The sequence below is a fragment of the Polyodon spathula genome, chromosome 10 (assembly GCF_017654505.1).
Source record: "Polyodon spathula isolate WHYD16114869_AA chromosome 10, ASM1765450v1, whole genome shotgun sequence".
Taxonomy (NCBI): Eukaryota; Metazoa; Chordata; class Actinopteri; order Acipenseriformes; family Polyodontidae; genus Polyodon; species Polyodon spathula.
In genome coordinates, this window is record NC_054543.1 from 9,004,772 (window position 1) to 9,024,249 (window position 19,478).

At 36.8% G+C, this 19,478-nt stretch overlaps 1 protein-coding gene across 1 annotated transcript; it reads left to right on the forward strand.

Annotated features, from left to right (window-relative positions):
* Positions 1-748: 748 nt before the first annotated feature.
* Positions 749-3,735, forward strand: nkx2.3 (NK2 homeobox 3). The gene is made up of 2 exons (XM_041260573.1): positions 749-1,496; positions 3,082-3,735. The coding sequence occupies exons 1-2, from the start codon at positions 1,142-1,144 to the stop codon at positions 3,711-3,713; spliced, it is 987 nt and encodes a 328-aa protein (XP_041116507.1). The 5' UTR covers positions 749-1,141; the 3' UTR covers positions 3,714-3,735.
* Positions 3,736-19,478: the final 15,743 nt, after the last annotated feature.

Sequence of the window (19,478 nt, forward strand, 5' to 3'; positions counted from 1 at the left end):
TTACACAATGTTCTGTGCACTTTATATCCCTAATGTCTTTAATATGAATTTGTTTAGCAGGAATAGAGTGTTAAACAGCACAGTTCTGCAAATCACGTGTTTATCCTGAAGAAATAAAGCACATAAAATGAACCTTTTAAATTCCCTAAAACGTATTTTATTCAACATCCATCAAAACAAATCTACTTAAACGAACGGCTGCATGGTAACTTTTTATGTTTTAACACTAGAGCCATTTATTTTGGGTTTGGATTGTTTTTAATCTTGTGATTTGAACCTAGTCTACTGTATCAGATAACCCAAAAAAGATACATTGATATATCAGCTATACTAACAACAACAGCAACGACAGCGTACACAAAGACCACACACAGTAGCACGCCAAATCAAAGCAGCAACATTATAGTGTTTTAAACAAATAATAAGATTGCATGGGGTAAAATTAGAAGACATAGCGTCCAATGAAAACATATTTTTAATGATATCATCTTTTCAGTATGGTGCCCTTGATATCTACAATTAAATAGTAATTATGCTGCTTAATACTACTACTAATAATAATAATAATAATACAACTTGTATTGCTTGTAAAATAAGCGTTGATAATACGTCAATTATATATAATAATAATAATAATAATAATTTAATAATAATAATAATAATAATAACTCAACTGTTCTCCAAGTAGCGATCAACTCTCTGAGTGTAATTAATGCATCCGGGAAACAGCCAAGGAGGGGTTATCCGTCTGGTAATCCATTCACAGCCCAGCGTTTCTGGAGATCCCCGTGTCACTCACCAGACTCACCCCGCCCAACCGGGGTGACGTCATCGTCCCCGAGTGGAGCACAGGCTCACAGGGAGCCGGACTATCAAAAACAGACACGATCTGCGGCATTGGCTGTACCAAGGAGCACCGGAGACCTCCTCTGCATGCATGGAAACGATCATCTAGGCAGCCTGAGATTTGTTTTTCAGCTTTTCTAAGGGGGGTCAATGTTTTCTCTTTGATGTTTATAAGAAATGAAGAAGATTTAAATACTTGTACAGGTACACAAAGAAAAGAACCATATATGTTTTACTCGTGTTGTTCCTCTCCAGTGGAGTTATCATTTTGAATGTGATTAAGCAGACTCTGATAATGCTTCCAAGTCCAGTTACTTCCACACCATTCTCTGTCAAAGATATTCTGAATCTGGAGCAGCAAACTCAACAGCACCAAGCCCTGCACCACCAGCACCCTCGCGCGCACTTGCACCAGGATTTACAGCAACTGCAGCAGCAACACTTCCACGCGCCTCCTTCTTGCATGCTCGCAGCTGCGGAGAGCCCAGGCTTCTCGGACGGGGAGGAGAAAATGGCTTATCTTAACTCGCTCTCTGTCTCGCACAGTCACGGGGATGCCAGCATCTCTCCCGACCTCTATGTCCACGCAGCGCTTGAAAATTCCAACGACACCAAACTAGAGGTGGATCCACTAGAGGACCGAGAAACCAGTAAGTGTTTATTATTATTATTATTATTATTATTATTATTATTATTATTATTACTTTTTCGAGAGTAGGCTATACTTTCTAGCCGTTAGAAAATAGTTAACACACTAGAATGTTACACCTCCAAGAAAATTAATACATTGTTATATAGTAAATCACTTTTGTGGTGACCTCAAAACATACACAGGCATGCTACTGTATATAGTCTAACCCATATTCAGCACACAATATAAATACCTACAACTAATATACATGCATTTGTTTGGTTGATTTATGAGCAGTGAGTGTACAATGTCTATACATCTCACTTAAATGAGGGCTGTTGAGTTGGGGGTCTAGTTGTTTAAGCCAGACAATCGATAGTTTAGTAAAACGGTAGGTGATAAATCAATTAACATCCTAATCGCGTCATGTCAGATATCTGTAATTGTCAGCTGCATAAACCAGATACTTTTTTTATGACATAAATTGTCCTTTTAAATGTAACATCGTGGACTATAGCAAAATACACATGTAACCATTTAATTTCGACTGCTTTCATATTTATCAGAATATTTATGTACATTTCCTTGAAGACTTTTGTTGTACTACAAAGATACTTAGGCTAATTGCAATACATTAACAATATAACAATAATCTAACAATAGATATGGATATATTTTAATTATAAATCAAATGTTGTGCTATTGTAATGTACTCCATTCCCCGATTCTTTTTCAATATTTACATTTTTGTGGGCTTAATTCTTAACTATTTGTATGTGTTTTTTTTTTTTTTTTTTTTTTTGTTCTATTCCATTATTTTAAAATATGTATTTGATTGGTTCAAAAAGGGGTTTGGAAGCGTAATAAACAAGATGAAAGTAAGAAAATGTTCATCTTAACTCTATATCGCCCAAATCGTAAAAATACTTAATGCAAAGAGCCTCGTTGTTAAATTTGGTGTGCATTCCTTTGTGTGCTCGTCTTAAGGAATACATCGCGACGGTGATTCATTATTTAAAATAGTGTACATTTACTTTAAATGTGAAATATGCTAGCGTAATACTTGCATCTTTTCCCGTATACAAATAGTGAAATTATTATTTTGTGATACACATTTATTTTAAATGTAAGCACTATTTTCCACTTCATTAATCAGATAAGGTTACATTGCCTGTATTTAAATCATTGTTCGCATCTTTAAGACAAAAAAATCAACTATTTCTATATATTTTATGTTAGAGTACAGTCCTAATTATTATTATTATTATTATTATTATTATTATTATTATTATTATTATTTACCCTTATCTAAATTAAGAGCGAAGGGGTGACTAAAGGAAACGATTAGACGGTGACAGAATTACTGTAAATCTAGGGTTGATGGGTTTGCTTTTTTTTTCAGAACTGCACATTTATAAAGAACGTTTTTTTCCTCTTTAAGAGTTTATTATAATAACATGATTCTGTATGGGTTTTTTTTTTTTGTATTATTATTATTATTATTATTATTATTATTATTATTATTATTTAAATAGATAATAATAATAATTAATGGATTTTTATTGGCATTTTTTATTTATTTTATTTATTTTTATTTTTTACAGAAAGTTGTCCTGTTAAGAAATCGAAAGATTGTGATGACAGCCGGCAGGATGAATTGGAAAGACCCAAGCAGAGAACCAGGCGGAAACCCAGAGTTCTCTTCTCACAGGCCCAGGTGTTTGAGTTGGAGAGGCGGTTCAAGCAGCAGAGATACCTGTCGGCGCCGGAGAGGGAACATCTAGCCAGCACGCTGAAACTCACTTCCACTCAGGTCAAGATCTGGTTTCAGAACCGGCGATACAAATGCAAAAGGCAGCGACAGGACAAGTCGCTGGAGATGGTTGGCCACCACCACCCTCCGCCGCCCAGACGAGTTGCAGTGCCCGTGTTGGTTCGGGATGGCAAGCCTTGCCTGGGGGGCTCTCAGAACTACAATGCTCCTTATGGGACAAACCCTTACAGCTATAACAGTTACCCCACTTATAGTACCTACAGCAGCCCCGCCTACAACTCCAACTACAGCTGCACTTACTCCAGTATACCCCCCATTCCACCCAGCACAGCTACCAACGCTTTCATGAATATGAACCTCAGCAATATTGCCAACCTCAGCAATGCTGCTCAGCCCCAGACGCACCAGGGGGCCACAGTCTCGCCGTGCCAGGGAACTCTACAAGGGATCCGAGCCTGGTAGCGATAAATAAATAAATAAATTAAATAAAATGTACTACTAAGGATATAATCCAAATAAACAACAAAAATTTATGGCGCCTTCATATATTTCTCCGTAAAGGAAGTAGTCACTGAGTGTTGTCACTAGCAACAAAAAAACACCTGTTCAATAGTCAACATATAATACAAATTTTTTATCGCAATACATGATTTCGAGATTCCCTTCGCTAGATAGGGCACATTACGTGTAAATACACAGTGTATACTTACGAAGGGTTTGGTTCTCTCTCTCTCTCTCTCTCTCTCTCTCTCTCTCTCTCTCTCTCTCTCTCTCTCTCTCTCTCTCTCCTCTCTCTCTCTCTCTCTCTCTCTCTCTCTATATATATATATATATATATATATATATATATATATATATATTATATGCCTATTATATATTATCTATATATTAGAGATAAAAGTTTATAGTTAGTTACAAGTATTTCCCATATGCAGTGCATTATGGGTTGCCGGACAGGAAACCAGATGGTGTTTTGTACAATAAACGAAATCTAGCAGCTTTTCTCGTTTAAAAAAAAAAAAAAAAAAAAAAAAAAAAAGATTGGAAATTACAGGGTTAAGCTTCCCTTTGCATTATTTCTATAATTTACTGTACTTTATGCAATAGATATCGTATTATTCTTTGGCCATCAATTTACAAATAACTATTACACTACGTTTTTAATCCTTTATCGAGGACGTAAATTATATGTATGCATTGAAAACAAAGCAGTATTTAGTATTTCTATTGCGCAATGGAAACCAGTTCAGAAATAAAAGTCCGGTTTCCACGCAGAACATATGGGCTTTGTGACCTCTGGAATAAAAGGTCATTGAAAAGATCATCAGGGGACCGAGGTAATGATGTCAGGATTGTTTCACACGAAACGCCGATACACGAATTTGTAGCATTCAAGAAAGAAAGAAAAACAGCTTTTTTTACGGATTGACATTTCTTCTTAGGAACTGAATGCACCTCTATTTTACAAGACTCGTACCTCTAAATGATCTCACCAAGTGTTGTTTTAGCCGGTTTCTGTGGAGGAAAAAAAAAACTTGTCAAACGTGTGTGTTTTGTGTGTGCTTCACTTTTTCTGCATTTCATTTTCTACTGTTCCAACCCACCAGAATGAAGACATGTTGCCTGTTGTAAAAACGTGTCACCGACATTCTCAAAGCAGCTTCATCTGATTTCAAATAAAACAAACGAACAAACAAACAAACAAACAAACAGTATCATTCTTATGTGTTATTTTAACTCCTTTGGAATGGGGTGTGTAAATGCCATAAAATCCGTTTCAACTGGAGAAACAGTTCCAATTGTAAAATGCCTGTTAAGATTTCTTGTAATTGTATACTGTGTAGCATGTCTGAAAGTAATGCCTGTCGTATTAAGATGGATCTCCTCATTTGTTATTGAAATACACTACATGGAACATAATAAATTCTGGAGGCGCAATATTGTGTAGCTGCTATCATTAAAAGTGACAATTAAAATGTCAACTTATTTTAAGAAAAAATTTTTATGCTATTTTGTTGGAGAACATACAGATGTCTAGTAAGTATGATTCAAGTCCTATAAATAGGATTCAAGTAAAATACTTAAAAGGGAAACATGTAATTGCCTCGCTCTGCAATTGGATTTAATGTGCTGTGTGTCTGTGTGTTTATTTGAAAATAAATCTGTTCATGTACAGGAAACGCTGACACATACTAAATATATAACTAATATTTTAGTATACCAACAAAATTAAAACAAATTAAAACTGCGCGTGGATAACCCACTCTCCTTTTCAAAACAGGAAGTCTTACATCTATCCCCGTCGCTGTTTTAATTCCTTTCTTAATCAAGAGCTATTTAGACGTTGCTCACAACTCTTGTTGCTTTGTTAGCCTCTTGTCATTTAGCAAAATGTCTTACCAGGGCCAGTTAGAAAGGGCAACCCAGCCACACTCAAATTAATTGTCCAAGTGCCAAGTGGTATGAAAGAGGAAAGTTATTCTACATTGAGGAGCTTTGAGGGTGTGATTAGGCCTCTAGAATACACTGAAAGAAGCAGTTCGAGTTGGGTTGGAAGGTATAATAATGGCCTTTAATGGATTCATGAACAAAGGTGTGTGGCAGGAAGGCTAGGTCCTCAGCAAAGACAAAAAAGCCCAAGAGCTGCTAGATTGACGTCCTTAAATACGCCTCATTGATGCAGAAGCGGGCGCATTATTTAGCAGCCTGGTTAATAGGAGGAGGGATAAAAATGTGTTCAGTTTTGTTCTTTCCTTTTTGAATAGCAGAGAAAGGGGTTCTGATTAAGGGGCGCGCTCTCCAGCAGGGTACATCCAGCACAGGGGAGCTGGAGGTTACAGCGGGAGGCCGTCTGTCTGAATGAAGGGTCATTATTGCTACACGTTTAGTCATTTTTCTATACCAAAAAAATAGACTGCTTGAGACTAGAGAAATTGTGAGGGACAGTGGAAAGACAAAGCAATCGGGATATGGAAACCCACAGTGAATACGTGCTGCACTCCACCGTTACTCACCACTTCATAGTTTTTTGCATTGTGTATAACCCCTTAAAAGGGGTCATAGTAGGCTGTTATGCATACAAAATAATAATAAAAAACACCAGGCTGGAATGCTTAGGAAATTAATTGACACACTAATTAAAAACACACAGAATAAATAAATACAATAAAACACACATATAAGGCTCGATATATTTTTTAAACAAAGACATTTTAACGGTACTAGGCCTGCGTTTTTTGTCGTTACAATGCCTTTGCTCTTGCTAACAAATGTGGGCTACTTAAAAAAACTAAAGCGGGCTTGCTAGATTATGTTAAGAAAACGTTAGTGAACGTTTACTTTTTTATCCAACTAAATTCAGACTAAATTGGATAAATAACACAGTATATTTATTATCAAGACAGCTTTGAAGAAGAGTTTGTTTTAGGTAACCCTTACAGCAATTGTCTTTCAGGCTTATGAGGCTAAACAGAGAATTTGTGTGGTCGTGTTTCGGGAAGGAATAAAAAAAGTTTATATTAATAACAATATTGCAGACATTGCTTATAAAGATGTTCAGAAATGTTCTCAATCGAGACTGCTTAAGGATGTGTGTGCACAGTGGAATACTACAAGACACCTTTTAACATTCCAATCATGGATAAGCTGTCGCATAATGCGTTTAATTATTCCTCCATCAACTATCAGGTCTACATGAATGTCAGGCGAAAAGCAAAGTAACATATAAGCTTGTAGACACAAGTTTGCAAATTCAACTTGTAATGCAAAGTAATCTGAACCCAGAACAAGCACAGTAACAATAGGTGCGGGGAATCCGACAAAGACGTGCTCTGTATATGTCTGGGGGGTTCATACAGTTTTACTGTGTGTTAAACTCAATTTTAAAAAAAGGTAAGCCTTTTTTTCGCTTAAGTTTTCGAAATGTTCCACACTGCTGACAAGAAGTGTAGTATTATGAAAGTCTACTTTTTGGAAGATTGTGTACGCTGCTTACTTGATTCGTATTTATCTTGTAATTCCAGGAAACGAAATGAAATCCAGTGTCTGCGTTGGGCTACATTATAAAAGCACAGTGCACAACACTCACTGCAGAGCCGCTCCCCAGAGCACATTGTGCAATGCCAGTGGGTTGAGACGGGAAGCATGCATTAAAAGTTTAAGTAGAGTCCAGGCAGAGGAACATTAAACAGACAGTTATATCCGTCAACGAGGGAGTGGAAACATAACAGAGCAGAAAATAATAATAATAATAATAATAATAATAATAATAATAATAAACAAATTTAGCTTTCAGGAAAATAAATAAATAAATAAATAAAAACATCTGGCAAATGATTTGTATTTTAACCTGTATGGCTTACCTTTATCGTCATGATTAACTAATGGCACCGAGAAAACATTCAAAACATAAATACACTGTAGGTAGAAAGAAGCATTTAAGCAAAAGTGGTAACTGTATGCATATTTGCTATAGTCTACAATATTTTTCCCACTATAACTAACTATTTCATAGACTTTTTAAGCAGTCCATTAGGCCTAATGACACTTCTATGTGTACCGTGGGGAATCCAATATACGATACATATTTTACAGAAAATAACAAAGCCAAAAAAAAAAAAAATTTAACCGACCGCTTAGGCCTACGTTTCTATTTTTGGGGCACAGTTCTTGCAAATTCAAATGAGGTTTTTCGACCAGTTATCACCTGCAATCTCCATCAGTCACCTGTTTCTATTTTCGAGTCGAATCGTATTGTTGTGTTTTAAACTAGCCATGTTTGAAAATACATGAACCAGGCACTACAAAGAATGTATGTTGAACGACCTTAGAAACCACATTTGCGTGATCATTTGTCATATAATTATAGGTTTAAGTGAGCTGAGTTCCCGTTTTCTATTTAATGTGTGCTGTATATATGTACTGTTATATATTCCCATGTAATGCACACGTTTGGAACTGCACCATAAACACAGTATTGTGTACCTAATAAATAGTTATTTAACGAGTCTAATTTAATATATAACTTAATTATTAAATATGTTAGAATACATGTGACATTTAAAACATAATAATAAAGAGCTTAATTATTAAGGGAATTGTAGGTTCTGTTTGGAGGCAAACCGGACAGGAAAACCAGTAAAGGCACTTGCCCAGACAACAACAAAAAGAAAACATTATACTGGCAGCGTTAGCTTAAAGATAATAATAATGAAAATTGTGTTTTTAACAAGTATTTTCAGCTTCCATCCACTCAAAATAAGCAGGTATAGCTTGAAACTCAAATCGCAGTGCATCGACAGTGAAAATAACACCAAGCTCCAAACTTTTAGCGTGTTCCTATTTACAGGTTAGAACTCAACATTACTATGATGAATACGATCGTTTTCGTTATGGTAGTTGTTTATTTATTAGTTTATTTATTTGCACAAAGGTCATTTTGCTATTTGAAGTTCACTGTTTCAAGGTAAAATGAAAAGTTAAGCTGTAAGTATAAACCTCAGTGTGATAACAGTAGTAACACGAAGGTGAATTACAAACTTAAACGATTTTGCAGTGTTTTGGATACAGCAACACAGTTCATCCTCATTCATGTTAGTCCACCCGTTTGCCATTTCCCCCCAGTAGTACTGTGATCTCAGGCTGTGTACAGATTTGTCAGTCGGGGTCTTTGAACAATGCGTCACGTATGTTAACTTCTCATTGGTCAGTTTCCATAAGGTGCGTGCACCTCCATTATCGGATTACCGATCAGTACAGTTTGAGATCCTCGTAGTATAATCTCATGATCCGCTCCAGTCTTCCCGGATCCGATCCCATTTTCTTCCCATTGACTTCTATACCGACTACTGTACCAATAAATTATAATGAAATAAAAGTGTTAACTACTCCTGCAATGTTAGGGGGGCCCCCTAACATCTCCTGATGATTTATGTCGCTGTGATTGTCTCAGCCTATGTCTTAGATACCGGTACACTGTATAAATTAGAGTAGCCCGATGCAATTGACTGTAGTCTTGCTGTCCTAGTTATACGCCAAGTAAATTGGACTCGGTGAAATACGACATGTAATCTGATCAAGTAATGTGCGCTACCTCTGTCGTATCGTGCTCCTGACTTCGTACTATACAGCCTGATACGACATTGTATTGGTATATACACGAGCCCCTGTTCTCCAAGTGAAAACGATCGATTTTACATCTCCTTTAACCACTATACCAGTTCTGTGCGCAATGCAGATCCATGTTTCTCTAATCGCTTTTCTCCTATGAATCACCATGCTTAAACTTTTTAGATTTGTAAACAGTGGTGACACCGCCAACTAGAGCAAAAAGCAACCATTTGGTATGCGTGTTTAGACCCCAGTATTAATTCTGGATTGAATGCTTAGACAAGCTTTTCGTCAAAACTAAAGCATGCGCCTTATTGTCATTGTTATACAGGCCACTATATCGCTTTGATCAATCCATCACTCGACCCGAGTTTTGTTTATTCAGCCAACTATTTCATTATTTTAGGAGAAGAAAAAACATTCAATTTGTTATAATGTGTAAAACATCATCAGCTGTTGCGTTGCATCAGCGAGACGCCATGCTTACATTTTACATTGCATTTGTATTTATTTATTTATTTTTGTTTAAATTACCGTCACAATCATTACTAAGTAGCTATTGAATGCCATACAATTTGATTTAATTCAGGCCAGAATATCCCTGTCAAGATATGTTTGAATATCGGCGCGATATCTCGTGATTTAATGAGGCCTGGATAGTTCTTATGAAGTGCAGTGTGGCACCTAGAAAATGAACGTCACGTGAGTTCAATATTTATTCACCACGGGGTCATACAGAGACCAATTCATTTTCAAATTCTTATTTTTTCAAATGAGAAAACCTTCTTTCCCCATATCTATTGGATTGCAATCGCATGGGCTCAGGAAGAAGACAGAGAGGGTGCCTTCCAGTCAGCGGACACCTAAATGCACAAGCGCTATTAATGGAGATTAATTCGAAAGCAAACACAGACAGGGCAAGACTCGGATCTCACTAATAGCAAAGGCGTACACGTACCATTTCCACCGTCTGCTACATTGTAGGACATACCTGGTGTCAGGATTGATGAAGGTAAATAGAGCAGGCGACAGGGTGGCGATGCCTGAGGAGGGACCTCACCACTTCACTGACACAGTTTCACTGAGGAAGGGCTGAGATCGGTATCTCTGCACAGGCTACAGCGCACCCGGTCTCCTCGCAGTCTCCTTTTTGGGTTCCCAAAACAACTTTAAACAATAGGTCTCCTGGGCAACCCTTTCAAGAAAAGAAGAAACAAAAACAAAAGCCCAATATACGCAGGAATGGGAAAGGTCCACTTATACACCTAGGGTACTTATGTGCTGGTTAAATCTCTACAAGAATATCCTGATCAAGAAGTATTTGACAAGCTCCCATCCAATTTCTCCATGTTTGAAAGAATAGTCATTTCCAATGTAGGCCTGTGACTTCCTTTTCAAAACACAGACACATGCCAATTTTGGACACTAGAAATTAATCCATTCTCATTAAATCCATTAACACCCACACTTTCTGATAAATGCCACTATTGTTTTAATTCCAGTGTTTCTTATACTGAATAAAGGTTCTTCAGATTTTCATGACGTCCGGCAATCGTTTGGGTAAGATATCCAAATAAAGATATTCAACTAGCCTACAATTAAATAAATAAATAAATAAATCACGGCAAATAACGTAACAAATTACAGAAAAAGCAGCAGCGTAAGCGAAGAACATATAATATATATATATATATATATATATATATATATATATATATATATATATATATATATATATATATATATATATATATATATATATATATATATATATATATATATCTATATATATATATATATATATAGAACTGCCCAAGCCCAAGGGTCACCAATGCATTTGATGGCAACACATATGGATTCTACAGCAAAACGGCAAAACTGAAATTGGAAAATGTCTTCCGAGAATGACGCTGACGATTTCTTTTGTGAAGAGATCAAGACTAATTCTCCCACACATTTCATTATTTTAACAGGTTTAGTATATCTTCTTTCTGTACATTTACAGTAATGTACTATAGGATACTGTAGTTTTAACACACTATCGTAATATTTGATGGGAGGAAATTTAAATGGCTTGAATCTAGGATTACACTAATTGACCATACATGTTATACTGTGGGACCACACCAAGAAAAGAGGTCAAGAGTAGTCTGCTCGATAGCCTAAATAAAGTGGTCTCAGTGAGATAAGACTCATCTCTATAGCAAGGGATAGATTTCTGCAACTGTAGGATAGGACAACCAGCAGCAGGAGCATGTGACTGGAAAAAAACACCATGTGGTGATTGCATGAGGTGTTTTTTTTTTTTTTTTTTTTTTTTTTTGGTGGGCTATGCCAACTGGAAAAAAAAAGACAGCTACTGAAAATAAACATGTTTGTTTGTTTGTTGTGTTAAACTTACACAACAAAAGTAGTCGCATCTTGTTTGTTTGTTAAATATATATATTTCTTGGATTCGGATGCATTTCAGAACAGAAATTCTCACCTTCAAAAAGGCATATGAGCGACATCCAATTGATATCCAACATTAACAGGGATATGTGCCAAGGACAATCATTCCTAAATGAAAAAAGCTACATTTTAAAACGCGAAAAATGGAGAATTGATGAAGAATATATACAAAGTGAAAAGCTGACTGCCATTTAAAATGTTTTAAATCTTAAAGTACACACTGTGTCACAAATATAATATATCCTAATGTTCATTTTAAAACATACTTGCTGTAGCCTATATGTGTGAATCCATGCAAAATGGAATAGAAAAATGACACCGTGTTATTTATAATCTCTCCACTGGTAGCATATTACACATTACTGTTTAAGGTAGAACTAGAAAATTATAATTACAAAAACCTAATTGAATTTGGTACAGAGGCCTATGCAGGCAGATATCAAAGTGCAAGGCTAATCAACCGCCGCTGGAGCGTGACGTAATTCAGTCTGGCATTCCTTACCTGCTCCTTTCCGCCCTTATCACGTCACGTGCTAAGGCGTCCTTTTAAAAGTGGGCCAGGTTAACCAAATCAGTGCACTATATGATGTCTGTGACGTGATTCCTGGAAAATGAAAGAAAAATACAAATAATGACAAAAACAATAATTGACAGGTTATATTCGATGATGAATTTAATATGCGATATACAGATAATTGGCAAGGAGGCAAACAACCCGAGAAATAAAGAATAAAATAGATGCATGAAGAAGTCAACATCCGGCCTGCACGGACACTATGTTTGTTCATACATTTTCTGTGGGTTAACGTTACTATTCACAATGTGTGTGTGTGTGTGTGTGTGTATATATATATATATATATATATATATATATATATATATATATATATATATATACACACACACATACATACATTGATTGCCCACGAGACCCGTTTCGTTTTCTATTATGAAAGTTACAGCTGTCTGTTTCTTTTTATGCACAAAACGAACCCATGAACCATGTTGATGTTTTGCCATTATGCTAAGCAACTTTCAGCTGCTCGTGGTATTTGTCTTGTGTGTGTGCGCCAGTTTGGTTATAGACTGCTGCTTATCTGATCTGTTTTATTTCACAATGCTCAGAACAGTGACAAGGTTTAAATTCACAATAATTTTAGCATGTAGCCCTGCTGTATATATTTTACACTGCAGTGTAACGCGTGTTATTTTCTGTGCGGCTTAAACCATTAAGACCATTTCTATAATCACCTCAAAAGTGTAAAAAAAAAAAAAAAAAAGTCCTTTGTTGTTAACTTAAACACTGCCAAGCAGTTATGAGCAATTAGTTGACAAGCGAAATCTCTCTGCCATTCCCTTTCATTAGCAGTCCCAGCTGCTATCCTGCTTGCCGAACACTGCGGTTTATTATATCACCCAACCGTTCTCGCCATCGTTCTTATAACTTGAACTTTTAACATTACTTTTCTGTCCACGTTAGTGTTTGTTTTGGTTAATCATACATAATTCAATCAACTATTCTGAAATACAATTAAGGAGTTAAACCAAATTTGTGTGCAACATATGTTAAATACATTTGTATATGTGTCCATTTTAAATATCTGTGTGTTATTGTGTATTCTCAAGCCATGAACTGAACACTTAGTTAGATGTTTTAAACCAATGTGATTCTCCAACACTCGGAGACGATTTATACCGGCTTAGATTTAACAGCTAGAGAGGTATGGGAAAGTCTTTATGGCGGGTGTTCAGAAAAGTGGTGGGTTAAATGTAATCTCCGCATGCGTCTGTTACCGCCCCCCCCCCCAAAAAAAAAGACGAAGACTTTAATTTGTGCCTAATTTCTGCTCCACGAGCGAACTGAAACTAAACACAATCTGAATGACAGCCTTGTTTGTCCCGTTGGGATTTGATGTGAGATTAGCAGCTAATTGTTTGATAAAGGAAATACAGCTGTTTCCAAGACCGTGATTCTCAAATAGTTTTCCATTATCAGCACGCAGGCTTATATCCCAGCTGTCTGGGTGTTTAGTTCTCTGTTGCTTCTGGGACTCTCGGGCTTCTGTTCCTGAGCTGAGCTATGCAAAAAAAAAAAAGAAAAAGAAAAAAAAAAGTTTGCCAATAAATGACCCAAAGACCCCCCAGAAACAAAGCTGATTAATGTATCAAAGAGTCGTTTAATATTTATTCTGTACACGAGTTTACATGATAACTATTAGCAACCCAAATTATATAAACAGTGGCCTTTTAGAGGAAATGTCGCATGCTGAACTATAGCAGTATTGCGAAACTTTTTTAAAACTATGCGCGCAAGGGCTGGTTTGTTTAAATTACAACCACACAAAATAACTCCCCAATTCGGGTAACAAATCAAAAGTGCATTTTTCCTCGCAGTGTTTTTGGAGCGATTAACAAGTCTGGGATAAACTCGGATTAGCCAGCGTGTCGTACATATAGACTACTGCTCTGCCAAATAAATAATGCTAGCAACAACACTGGCGGTGTAATTGCATGCAGGAATTCATCATTTTGGAAAGAGGTTACCAAATCAAAGTCACGGTTAGCAATTGTAAGCTATTTTGGTCATCTCTATCAACCGGAAACAAAACACATATGACAATATGGGGACCATATCAGAACTGAGGTCAAGGGTGTTATAGAGACCTGGAAATATGCCGCCTGTATCAAACGTTATCTGAGATATGGTGTTAATAGTGCCAGAAGAGCCTAGGAGGGTTTTACTGAGCGGAGTGCTTTAATACACCCCAAAAGACTTTGTTGAGTCACATTTGATCTAAGTTGTCGAGTCGTCTGAAAGGGAGTTTGTAAAAATCGTCCACGTGCTTTCTACTGGTTAGCATCATACTTCGGATCCGAACTACTGATACAGAGTTCATCTTGTGAAAGTAAGCACGTCTCACCAAACTGAAGGCAGGACAAGAGCCTAAATAAACAGTTGCATTTGTTATAGCCTGGTCAGTATGGCCACAAGGAAGCGGGAATGTATTGTTCAGTAGGCTCTTCAGTATGAAAGTGTCTTAAACCGATCAAGTTACTCAGACATTTGCCACAAGTGAATGTTGGAACTGCAGTTGAGCAAGATTTCAGTATTAATAAAAGGCAGTCTGGCAGAATAACAGAACGTGCGACCATGATATAGGTCACATCTATGTGATTTTTATAATATGCTTCAAAACGTCGGGGGTACTGAACCCAACACCTGGGTTCCAATACCAGTTCTATGAGAGTCACTTGCGTATGTTTTTTTTTTTTTTTTTTTTTTTTTCTGGAACTGCCAGATCAAATTTAGCATACTAGACAAAACTGTAATTTTATTATTGGTCAAATATGTTTTAAAACCATACAGCCTATGTGAAAGCGAATAATACGAATTTAGCTCGGCTCAGAGTTGGGGAACATTGTCAGAGCAGAAGGAAGCAAGTTTTCTTCCAGGACAACCTTGTACTTGGCTTGATTCATGCACCCTTCACAAAGACAAATCTGCCCGATTCCAGCCTTGCTGAAGCACCCCCAGATGAGTCCAATTTTCAGCTTTGCCCAACACCTGGCCATCTAATGGTTAGACGGAGACCTGGAGAGGCCTACAAACCACTATGTCTCGCACCCACTGTGAAATGTGGTGGAGGATCGGTGATGATCTGGGGGTGCTTCAGCAAGGCTGGAATCAAGCCAAGTACAAGGTTGTCCTGGAAGAAAACTTGCTTCCTTCTGCTCTGACAATGTTCCCCAACTCTGAGGATGGGTTTTTCCAGCAGGACAATGCTCCATGCCACACGGCCAGGTCAATCAAGGTGTGGATGGAGGACCACCAGATCAAGACCCTGTCATGGCCAGCCCAATCTCCAGACCTGAACCCCATTGAAAACCTCTGGAATGTGATCAAGAGTAAGATGGATGGTCACAAGCCATCAAACAAAGCTGAGCTGCTTGAATTTTTGTGCCAGGAGTGGCATAAAGTCACCCAACATCAATGTGAAAGACTGGTGGAGAGCATGCCAAGACGCATGAAAGCTGTGCTTGAAAATCAGGGTTATTCCACCAAATATTGATTTCTGAACTCTTCCTAAGTTAAAATATTAGTATTGTGTTGTTTAAAAATGAATATGAACTTATTTTCTTTGCATTATTCGAGGTCTGACAACACTGCATCTTTTTTGTTATTTTGACCAGTTGTCAATTTCTACAAATAAATGCTCTAAATGACAATATTTTACTTGGAATTTGGGAGAAATATTGTCAGTAGTTTATAGAATAAAACAAAAATGTTCATTTTACCCAAACACATACCTATAAATAGTAAAACCAGAGAAACTGATAATTTTGCAGTGGTCTCAATTTTTTCCCAGAGCTGTATACGCAACCACATGCTTATTCGTAACAGGCTACCACCCTCTTGCGGTTAATAATAGTAAAGCTTCTAATAACGTCAAAGATGTAATATTTATTTACATTATTTGCCAGCATCCCGGCGCGTATTGGACAGGCGATTGTTTGTGACCGGGCAATTATTTGAAGTTTTACGGTATTTATGTTACTTATAAGTAGAAAACTTTGCCACACACAACACAGATTCTCAGTGAAGTGCGAGAGATGAACCGAGTTTCTGAATCACGAAAAATGTGCTCGAGAGAACCTCTTTATCCTTTTACAGGGTCAAATCTGAACAGCACGTCTTTGGGAGGAAACCAGAGTACCCGGAGAAAACCAACGCGAAAACGAGGAAAACATGAAGCTCCACACAGACAGACCCCTAGGCCGGAATCGAACCCAAGACACTGGCGCTAGGAGATATCAGTGCTAACCACCACGCCACCAATTTTAAATGACAGACATAAATAACAATTTATATCAATGTTTATGTATTTAATTAATTAATATGTATATCTTCGAAACACGCGTTAGTTTAGGGTGCAGCGATTATGACTGATTGATTATGACTGATTGATGTAGCAAATGGTTCTCTACTGGCCAACGGTTTGTAAGAAACCAGGTGTGTGAAAAACTACATCCGATAGACTATCAGAGATCCAATTCTGAATATGCGACAGACAGAAGACAAACTGCTCCTAGGACCCGAAGTCTCGCTTGATTTACGCGATATTTATCAGGATGCAGGATTTATCAGCCCTTCTTCCAGCGCGTAAATAGCACGAAAATCAAGTGAGTGTAGGGCAACATGTTGCAATAATTATTACAGATTAAACACAAAATTGATATTATATATATATAGATATATATATATATATATATATATATATATATATATATATATAATATTATATATATATAAAAAAACAACGTTACACCAGTAATGGAGACCATTGGTCAATGACAAAACAGTAAGAAATCATTAAATATATATTATATATATATATATATATATATATATATATATATATATATATATAGATAGAGAGAGAGAGAGAGAGAGAGAGAGAGAGAGAGAGAGAGAGAGAGAGAGAGAGAGAGAGAGAGAGAGAGAGAGAGATATTACACATACACACTTTAAAAGATAACAACAAGGGTTGTATTTATGAGTTTCTAAATATACAACGAAGTGTATTAAAATCTTGCTGTAGCATTTCGCCCAGTTTTGGGGTAGTTCATGTTAGAATTGTATATTATGAGACGAGAAACATAATTCCACAAGGTGGCGCTAGCTCCTCAATCATTGATTTCTTATATCACTTTGTATTGTTAACGGTAGACTGTTGCAAAGTCATTATGATCAATTAGGGAAAAGGTATTGTTTACATTTTATTTTAGGTAAAAATATATCAGAAAAGCGACATGGACAATAAGCGCATATATAACGCTCATGTCTATATATTGTACACTATCCCGCATACACAGAATGTTGGGTTAGTAATTCTCGTTTTGGTTACCATTGTTAGTCTCAACTAAAATGATCATTTCAGTCGCTCACCGCGGACTCAACGCACACATGGCAGTAAGATGGACGAGTTTTAAAGTTTACATGAAGTGTGAATTACTTTAGAAAAACGATCTTTAAAATTGCAAAATGAATACCATAACACGTCGCAATATCTGCTGTAATGTTTATGCATTCCGTTGACTAGTCCTTGATCATACTGTATATAGCAGTAAAGTTATCTTACCACGTCAGTGCGCATTCCATACTATACCTTTTCATAACCCAGCGTGCGCTCCGTAACCTTCACAAACACCTTTTTTTTTTTTTTTTAAGCTTGACTGTTTCTTCTAAACTGCATGTTTCATTTTTTTGCAACTTGCTTTTGACAGATGTTCCTGCATTTTGCTGAAATCGGCTCATACTGGTGCTGTTTTCTCCCTACAAGCATCCTCGCTCGCTACTCCTCCATGACTGGAGCACATCGAGGTGGAATAATTGAACCTGTCTGACCTTAAAGCTCCCAGATCAACTTAATCATTCTGTGACGTCAGTATAGGGGCCGTGCCAAAGGAAAACACCTGCTATATTCATTGCGATTCATCATTTGCTTTGCAAAATTCGTAATTTTTCATTATACATATTATTACTGGTACACACACACGCTATATACTGCCCTTGCACATCTGCTGTTGTTCAACTGAGATTGATACACGTGAATACCACAAAGTGCAAACACTGCAGATGCTAAGCGCCCACATTTGGGAATGCTCGGTTTTATAATGATGGCAGGGGTGACAGCTTGTACTTATAACATACAAAATGATGTACTCGTTCTTAATAACTACCTTCTTACAATTTAAAACTTTAAACATATTAACGTCTTTGCATGTATGTGATAAAAGTCGCCTTTTTTACCTTTAACTGTACACTGACTTCATAGTATAATAGATAAACTACCCGTTTAAAACTAAAAAGTAGTGTAACCAATTTTGAAAACAATGTGCACGCCGACATTGTAATTACTGGATTACAGGTAACATCTATGCCAGTGTTCGGTTCTCCGGATTTACAGATTTTCTTTTTTGCTATTGAATACATAAGAATAATGATTCCGTTGCAGTGACTTGTTCCCAGGTCTGTGAGTGTTGTCAACCAACCTTGAGGATGCAGGTGTCAGTGAGAGACAATTATCCATGAGTTGGTAATTAGGTACCGATATAGATATACTTTGACGCAATGTTAGTCAATTGCATCGTACCCTATGTAGTCCACTGATGTGTTTAACTGGTGGATTAAACAGGTTCAGTCTACTTGATTAGACTAAAGTTAGTCCACCTGTTACTCTCCATTGCAGTGCATCAGAAGTAAATGCTAGTAGGCTACATCTGAAAACTTTATTCTGTTCATTTCTTATGTCCGTCACATTCGGGCAGTCAGATCTGTGAGAATAAAATATATGTATAGGGAAACTATGTGATGTAATGTATTATCGTAACATTATTCAGCAGGTTTCATTCAACTTTATGAAGCAAAAGCTGCTTGTTATATGGGGTGAATCAAAACCACAGCTGTATACGTTAGTCCTCGTTATCGGTCTAATTTATTCCACGTGTTCCCATCAGTTAAACCAATTACCGGGATTATCTGTTTGTTACACTGCTATCAGGATTAAATTAGTACAGATTTGCAGAATTTTCTAGTCGCATTTTAGTTCATTTGATGTGGACTAAATCACTGGTACGCTGCAACTGACCCATTGTTATTAAATACAA

Excerpts from the sequence above, each read along its gene's own strand:
- nkx2.3 (XM_041260573.1), top strand. The coding sequence starts at position 1,142 with ATGCTTCCAAGTCCAGTTACTTCCACACCATTCTCTGTCAAAGATATT. Across the intron at positions 1,497-3,081 it reads ACTAGAGGACCGAGAAACCA|AAAGTTGTCCTGTTAAGAAA; the intron begins GTAAGTGTTTAT and ends TATTTTTTACAG.